At 45.0% G+C, this 8,808-nt stretch overlaps 1 protein-coding gene across 2 annotated transcripts; it reads right to left on the reverse strand.

Moving 5' to 3' along the window:
• Positions 1–5,378: 5,378 nt before the first annotated feature.
• wnt10b (wingless-type MMTV integration site family, member 10b) lies at positions 5,379–7,560 on the reverse strand. 2 transcript variants are annotated; one of them, XM_061075342.1, is made up of 5 exons: positions 7,487–7,560; positions 6,634–6,896; positions 6,280–6,461; positions 6,010–6,222; positions 5,379–5,879 (listed from the first exon to the last, which is right to left on the reverse strand). In XM_061075342.1, the coding sequence occupies exons 1-5, from the start codon at positions 7,558–7,560 to the stop codon at positions 5,379–5,381; spliced, it is 1,233 nt and encodes a 410-aa protein (XP_060931325.1). The 2 variants fall into 2 exon arrangements, with proteins under 2 accessions (XP_060931325.1, XP_060931324.1); XM_061075341.1 differs by having other exon boundaries at positions 6,010–6,461.
• Between the last annotated feature and the right edge of the window lie 1,248 nt (positions 7,561–8,808).

Below are 8,808 nucleotides of genomic sequence, written 5' to 3' on the forward strand. Positions count from 1 at the left end.
GGAGTCAGGCGGAGGACTGCGGGAGGTCTCGCGATGACACGAGGCTGCGGGGAGCGGTGTGTTCTCGCGAGAACTCACTTCCGTCTCCCAGGATGATCGAAGAGGCCAGAGGCGCTGCTGCAGGACCACAGGCATCAGTACTGTCAACAATACTGTCAACAATACTGTCAACAATACTGTCATCAATACTGTCATCAAAACTGTCAACAATACTGTCAATAACACTGTCATCAATACTGTCAACAATACTGTCGATAAAACTGTAAAAATACTGTCATCAATACTGTCAACAATACTGTCATCAATACTGTCAACAATACTGTCATCAATACTGTCAACAATACTGTCAACAATACTGTCGATAAATCTGTAAAAATATTGTCATCAATACTGTCAACAATACTGTCATCAATACTGTCAACAAAACTGTCGATAAAACTGTAAAAATACTGTCATCAATACTGTCAACAATACTGTCAACAATACTGTCGATAAAACTGTAAAATACTGTCATCAATACTGTCAACAATACTGTCAACAATACTGTCAACAATACTGTCAACAATACTGTCGATAAAACTGTAAAAATACTGTCATCAATACTGTCAACAATACTGTCATCAATACTGTCAACAATACTGTCGATAATACTGTAAAAATACTGTCATCAAAACTGTCAACAATACTGTCAACAATACTGTCAATAATATTGTAAAAATACTGTCATCAAGACTGTCAACAATACTGTCAACAATACTGTCATCAATACTGTCAACAATACTGTCATCAACACTGTCATCAATACTGTCAACAATACTGTCAACAATACTGTCATCAAAACTGTCAACAATACTGTCAACAATACTGTCAACGATACTGTCAATAATACTGTGAAAATACTGTCATCAATACTGTCAACAATACTGTCAATAATACTGTCAATAATACTGTAAAAATACTGTCATCAAAACTGTCAACAATACTGTCAACAATACTGTCAACGATACTGTCAACAATACTTTTATCTTGAGCAACATTATAATATTAACATTTTAATTAAAACATTTCTCCGAATAATAACTTATTATCTCAGTTTATTGACCTGATATCTGCTGCAGAACCACTGTCATCAATACTGTCATGAGCCAAATTATAATAACGTTATACAACATTATAATTAAAACATTTCTCCTAATAAAAACTTAGTATCTCAGTTTTATGGCTTGATGTCGGCTGCAAGGCCACCGACATTCAACTGCCTCATTATCAAACACTTAATTTAACTGCCTCTTTGTTCAAATATAAATCCTGTTAGACATTATAATGAAAAGCTTTCTCTTAATAAACACTTATTATTAACAGATGTATCTATACACCAGTATTTCAGTATGAGTTGGTGTCTCAACACAATAACCCATTAACTCAAAATAATCACTTAAAATAATAACTTTGTATCTCATTATTACGACTTTGTATCTCAAAATAATGACTTACTAACAACTAAACAATGATTTAATATCTCATAGTTCTGACTCGACCAGTGAAAATGAGCTTCCAGATATTTGAGACTCACTATGATGTTGAAATACAGTTGAAACAGCTTTTATCACACATTGTCCCCTCTGACAACCATTAATTACTACTGTTTAAATGTTTACTTGCTGTTACAGAGGCCCAACGCTTAAACCGATATGAAATGTAACTGTGGGACTTCAGGCAAAGTTCCTTGAATAATTAAAACAGGAATCATCCTAATGAATAAGTAAACGACTCGCTGTAATAGGATGCTGAGTGATACCTCCTGGAAGCGGCCCGTCTTTGTGTCACTGATAATTAGGTGAGGCAAGAAAACACAAGTTGAATTAATATTGTAGCAGGTTACTGATCTTGGATAGGGATGCTTTAAGATTTATTGTATTTTATGAAGGTGATGGTTTACATTTATGTTCTCTTACATTTAGGAATCAGGAAGGAACGTCACCTCCCTCCAAGGTGTTGTTTTTTTTGGGCTGGGTTTGCTTGCTCTTCCCGTTTCTGTTTGGGTTTTTTCCAGGGACTCTGGTTTCTTCCCACAGTCCAAAGACATGCAGATGGGGATAGGGTTTAATGGAGACTCTAGATTGACCATGGGTTGTTTGTCTCTATAAAATTGCCCTGTGATTTTCTGCCTCTCGGTCAGTGTCAGGATCCAGCTAACCTCCTGGTGACCCTCTCAGGATAAAACTGTAAAGATAATGAATGGAGGGATATAATGTCCATAATCCATATAATGTGTATGCATTGAACAAGCACAGTTGTATACCACAATCGATTTAGCTGTTTATCAAGTGTTTGTCCTTCTCTGCCCATAAAGAAAATTTTAAAACCACAACCTTCACTCAGGTGTAAAAATCAGTCTTTAAACTTGAAAGAAATAATAATGCGACATTGAACATGATAAACATTGCTATCGCTGGATGTTAAGAGTTTATTTGTGGCCATATCGTCCATCCTGACATATGAGCACCGACCATTATTACGAGAACACACACCTGTGACCTACAGCCCCACAGTCATAGGTGGATCCAACATTTATCTCCCTCTTCCTCTCTATTGCGTGTCAGTCCGCCAGTGGTCCGGTAATGGATGTTTTTATCAATTCAGTGGTGAAGGCCGGGGAAATAAAGAGGGGAGCAGATGTTTGCAGCTGCAGACCAGATTACGGGGTGGAGTGGATGGTGGGGGAGCTTGCCGAGGTTTGTGTGCGCTGGGAGTTTCGCGAGGGTTACAGCGGGCTCGGGTGGTGGCAAGAGAGGTGGGGTGGGGAGTTATGACTTAAAGGAGCCTTTCCTCTGAAGTGTCTGCCAGCGTGCACCCCAGCAAACACAATCACAAGTCTCGCTGGTTCTGCTAGCTGAACTAATGAGGGCCTGTGCGTTGAGGGCAGGGGCTTTGATGTTCTGGGTAGCTGGCTCCTTGTGTTTTCTCTCCCGCTCTCCTTCTCTGCCTGTCCCACATCAAAAATGAAAGGGGAGTTGAGAAGCAGATGTTTTGAGGCATGTATTTATACAGAGTACACTTTATTCACCCCCCCTCCTCCATACCCCAGTTGTCCTTTGCGCTGGCATCCCTGCTCCATGTACAGCGATGATCTATCTCTCTATCTTTATAGCCAACTAAACACACTAAATCGCCTTCCTTTATACATATAATCATCCTGTCAATCATAGTGGGTAACTTTTATCTCTCCTAACTTCCTCTCTCATGCCTCCCTCTCTTTAATTTCAGCCAAGTCTGGTTGTCATTACTCGGGGGGGCAGTCAATGTGTTGCTATGCATGTGTCTGTGTCTGCAGCGATGAGGGGGAGAATGGGAAAGGGAGGAAAAGAGTGCGTAGAGCTCGGGAGAGAGAAAGCAATCCCAGGCTGTCCACCAACCTCTGTCTCACACATGTCACAGAGTGACAGGAAATTCCCCTTTGCAGCAGCTGGAGGGTGAAATGATAAAGGAATAACGAAATGCAAACCAGAAATCCAGTCCGTTATTATTCCCCACCAGTCGCTGTCTCTTTTTTATTCCATCGCTAAATACCAAACAGACAGAACAGTTGATTCAGCCACTGGCACTGCCATTCCTCAGGAGTCAAGGGATATTTACCTTAGTCCATACAAACAGGATTTAATTGGTATTAAATCCTATATAGCAGGAGAGGTTTTCCCAGTAGGCCGCGCATGGAGACAGTTTGGATCATCCAAGATATCTCGGAATGCAGCCATCATAAATCCAGCCAGGTGCTGACATTAGCGCTTTGCTGTGTGACTAGAATGAGAGTGCAAATCACTCGGGTCACCAGGAGTTCTGACAGTTCATGTGTACACACCAGCATGCATGTCTTTGATTGTGCATCAGTGCCAGCATTGCTACATGCGAGTGTCTCTGTACGTGAAGCCATGTGTGTTTATGTTTGTGCCGTCTGTCTCCCAGGTAACAGGGACTGAGCATCCCGACCGCACGTGGTTCAGCGAGTATACCTTCCTCGGCTATGAACTCTGGACAGATGATCCCCTCAGATACTCACGCAGCAAAGACTGGTATAGTCACCCCCACTCTCTGCTCTCTTGATGGTTCTCTCCAGTAATAAAAGTCATACTTTAAGGAAACAATATCCTGCGCCCATAAAAAGTCCTTCTCTCAGCATGAAGTGGCCATAAAATAGGCTCTCACCTCCCAAATCTGCAGTGCGTAGAGGTTACCCCCCATTTACACAGCAACAGACGCACACTCAGACATACACACACACCCCCCTCAGCACTGTTTCAGGACTAAAGCGAGTCCATCTCTCACTTTGACATGTCCTACATGTGGGAAGAATCTAAGGAGTGCTCGGACTGATGAAACAGACAAAAGCAGGCACAGAGCAACAGGGTCTCAGTCATGATTTCACAGCAAAGTGACATATCGCAGTTATGCCACGAAGCATATTTATATCATTATATTGGCAAGAATTCATAACAGGACTAGTGTTCGCTCTTGTGAAGTAATTACTATATTACAATGATATAAATAAATGTAAACGATTAGTTTATTCAGCGGTTAAGAGATCCGAGGCTTCGATCTGTCTCCAGAACGGATGTGGTGTCATCTCATCTTGAGTCTTACAGGTGATCAAGCTTTGATGAGCTTAGAAAGGCATGCATTTGCTTTCTGTCGAGAAGGGTAACTGTCACAAGTATCAGTGCTTCAAACATCACAAAAACCCACTCTACTCTTTTTTGCCTTCATAAACAGATTTTGAGACTGACTCCTCTGTCTGAGCTTCAGGTGCAAATTATTGTCAAGTCACAAAAGATATATTCTGCTGTGAAACTGTTTCTACAACAGCACAGACTCACCATCATGAGCCAGCATCAACCTGTCATTAACAAGAACCGAAAAGACCGGCCCCAACACCATAATAATATTAATATTAATAACAAATTTACAAATATACATGTACACAGTAAAATACACGGCTATTGTTCAAAGAGATGAGTAAGTGTGATGCTATAACTTTTTTTGCTGTTGCTCGTTGTTGTTTTGTGGTATAGAAAAGATGGCGAGGAGGCGGTTTTCATGGCTGAGAGGGCAGCGTCTAAACAAGACAAATGTCATGAATCACCTCTTCAATCTCTGACTTGGCATTTTCAGAATAACAGCGGCTACAAAGAGAAAATAGATCCCAGATGATGGAGTGAAAAAAAAGAAGAGGTGGGGGAGTAGGGGGTAAACAGATTCTCTGGGAGAGTTACACAAAGAGCAAAACAAACACTCGAACAACAGGAGTGGGCCAAGGGGACAGGCTCACACTCTTGAGTCCTGGACGGGCCAAAGGCAGCTGGGACTGCAGAGTGAACTTGAATCTACTTGCACACGTTGACCCACTCCGTGAGCCGACACTCCTCGCACAACACGTAGCAGCACCAGTGGAATCTGCAGTTGCAGCGTTCGCTTCGTGTCTGTTTCAGGATGTTGTGTCCCCGGCCGCAGCACAGGGAGCTGCAGCTGTCTGTGTTGTAGCTGGTCTTGTTGCAGATGCGTCCTTGTGTGCCTGGGGAGTCCACAGATGCATCACGCTCACAGAAGTCAGGAGACTTCTCAAAGTACACCAGCTCTCTGGACATGCTGCGGCGGCGGCCTCCGTTGAGCCCCCCCGAGCTCCTGCCGGCGCCGTTTCCCGTTCGAGTGTTGAAAACCCCGTTGTTCTTGTTCTGCGAGTTGACGAAAATGGCCGACAGGAACTTTTCCTTGAGAAGAGAACCCACGAGCCGGAACTCTGGAGACACGTGCCAGCAGGTCTTGAACTGACAGCTCCCGGATGTGCCATGACATTTGCACTTCCTCTTCATGTTGTCATTCACTGCCTGTGTGGAGAAAGGTAAGTGATGTCAGCAAAACAAGAAAGAAAATACCTTTTGGATTATAAATGCCAGTGAGCAGTAAGTCTGCTTTCTGAGGAGCACTGAGGACACTGTGGGTAAGCACATCATTCACCTGTCGTCCCACCCGGTTGTTATGGATCCTCATGCGAGCGTGGATATCTCTCGGAGACCCGCTGGAGTCCAGCCAGTCTCTGGAGAACCGTTCCCCAAAGCGGACGTCATGGCTGCAGCCCCCCCACTCCCAGGTCTCCTGCATGGAGCTCAGCTCATCTGGGAGAGGCTTGAGCAGGGCGGAGGGGTGGGTGGAGCGCAGGTTAGCGGGCAGCTCACCATGGCGACCGTTCAACTCCAGGGGTAATGACCGTGTCATGCCGAGGCCCACCCCGCCCTTCTGCAGGGTCTGCAGCTGCAGCTGTGTGAGCTTCAGTCGGATCTTGTCATCGTCCTGGCGACGCTTGGCCTCGCAGCCGCACCCCCGCAGCTTGCCCATGCTGCAGGCCGTGGCCACAGAGTGAGCCACACCCGCTGCCAGCAAGGCCAGGGAGAAGGCGCTCTCGCGGTAACCTGGGAGCAGGAGTTGAACATGATGGTCAACAAAGTAGCTCGAAAATCATCCAGCGCCTGTGCGTAAATGTCATGCGTAAAATAACATTTACTCTCTACACTAGGATGAACATTTCCCTTCGCAAACCCCAGGTAACATTGTGACCACCATTAGCGTGCCAAGGCCTCTCACCCCTGTTGAGGATGGTGTTGTGGTGGGGCACCTTGCCGAGACCCTCCAACGAGGAGCAGTTCCACCGCTGGTCCCGGAACTGGTGCTGACACTCGTGGATGGCCACCTGGATGCCCTGCAGCGCGGAGGCGGTCACGTCGGGACTGCGCACACACATCCGCATCTGCCGCTTACTGAGGCCTGCCAGCCTCAGGCACACGGAGTTCGGGGTTAGCACTGGATCTCCTGCCACCTTCAGGCTGAGGATATCATTACACAGCACCCTGCAGAGAGAGAGGGAGGGAGAGAGGGAGGGAGACGAGGTTGATGGATAGTCAGGGGTGGTCAGGAGGTCATCAGTCAAATCCACAGCAATGTGTGGGGATTTGGAAAGTTAAGACATTTTGAAAAAAGCAACAAAACCAGTGAGATTTAAGAAGGATATGCGACAAATCTCGCTGGATCAAACTTGCCTCCAAGGGATTTGCTGGATACAATTGGCAATAAAACGTGTTAATCATTTGCACACGTATTTGTGTGTCTACTGATGTTGCTTGAATCTGGAAAACATGTAATGCTAAACAGATCATTCAGTCCCACAAGCAGAAAGTAAATAGACGAAAACATGTTCAGGAGAAACCAGGATGAATCCTGTATGTGGCACAGTTCAAACTTGTCAAAGGCAACAAAATCAGCAAACATTGAATCCCATGTTTCTGTGAAATCAGAGGCAGATGTTTCACTTCCCAGCTGAACCTGTAAAATGTTGGTTTAAATCACACATCACAGTAAACTTCATCTAACTCTTCCCGAAACCCACGGAGCCGGACCCCGGGATGTACCACCATGCTCTCCAGCTCTCAAGTGCACTTACGTTAATGCAGGTGACATAAGTGCTGCAGCCAAAATCAAGAACTGGTCCCAACGGAGTTTGTTTGATAGCTCCATTTTGTTAAGCGTCTTTCGAGACGACGTGACATTAAACCACTCGTGGTGAAGTCCTGGACCGGAAAAATAATATATGAGGGGCAAGAAGAAGACGAGTGGAGTATTATCGATGCACCGCCAAACGACCGAAGAGTGAAGACGGAGAACAGAGGAGCTCGGGGGCGAGAGGAGTAAACGGGAGGGGGGGTGGGGGGGGGGAGACAGAGGGGAGGGGAGGAGATGCCTCCACAGGCGACTGTTTGCAAAATATTGGCCAATATCTAAAGGCGGATCAACAGTTGATTGTTTTGTTATTTTCCAAACGTGGTCGCTGGTCCGTGCGTAAAAAGGACGTCTCCAAACTTTTACGCACGGGCACCACTTCCCATAACTGTTCACACATCGAGCCTCAGGTTGTGTGGTTAATTTAAAATACTGAACAATATTAATAAGACACTGATACATAAGTGTTTTTAGTCCTAGTATTTTTTGCTGTTTGGGTGGGCGGCTGTAGACTGTGTGGCATATCTCTTTGGGGACCAGGAACAAAAGAAGCGCTCCGCAAAATGAAATATGGAAAGTCAACAGAAGATTTTTGTTCATAGAGGGGTGAGTTTAATGATGAATGGGGGGGGGGGAGGGGAGGGTAGAGAGCTGCCGCTTCCACTGTACGACAGGGAGGCAGCAGCAGGCAGGCGGCTCCGCTAACAGACCCTGCAACAATACTGTTTTTTTTAAGTCATGTGGTCCCCCCCCCCTCCCTCCCTCCCCTCCTCCCTTCCCTCCATCCTCCCACCTCCACCACAGCGGCTGTTCTTCATTGTTGTGTTTGAAACAACTTCACTTTGTCACGCCAAAGTCTTTATTTCAGGGTCGAAAAAATGATATTCATAAATCAGGGGGAGAGACAGGATTTTCTGGTGATTATTAATCAAATGGCGGTGTCACACGCTCCCACGGAAACTATTTGCAAGTTACAGTTATGGATTCGTTAAAATGAGGATGCTGCGTCACGGAAATTGGGTTTTAATGACTTTTACGCATAATAAAAGTGATTATATTAATTATGGCCTATATTTAAATTCGTTTGTCATGCTCGGTAAACGACCAGGCCTGTGGAACCAGATGCTCAGGCCTTTCTGCACGGACGTTGATGAGGATGTGGCAGCTCCGCATCAAACCAATCAGCATATTGATCTCAGTTAATATGCGCAGCTACTGAATCCACAGGTCATCAGGAACAATGTTTATTATCCAACGAATTAATTG

The sequence above is a fragment of the Limanda limanda genome, chromosome 7, assembly GCF_963576545.1.
Source record: "Limanda limanda chromosome 7, fLimLim1.1, whole genome shotgun sequence".
NCBI classification, from domain to species: Eukaryota; Metazoa; Chordata; class Actinopteri; order Pleuronectiformes; family Pleuronectidae; genus Limanda; species Limanda limanda.

Coding starts and splice junctions, on each gene's coding strand:
- wnt10b (XM_061075341.1), bottom strand. CDS start 7,560: ATGGAGCTATCAAACAAACTCCGTTGGGACCAGTTCTTGATTTTGGCT. Junction 6,897..7,486: donor CTTATGTCACCTGCATTAAC/GTAAGTGCACTT, acceptor CTCTCTCTGCAG/GGTGCTGTGTAATGATATCC. Junction 5,880..6,009: donor ACAACCGGGTGGGACGACAG/GTGAATGATGTG, acceptor TTCTCCACACAG/GCAGTGAATGACAACATGAA.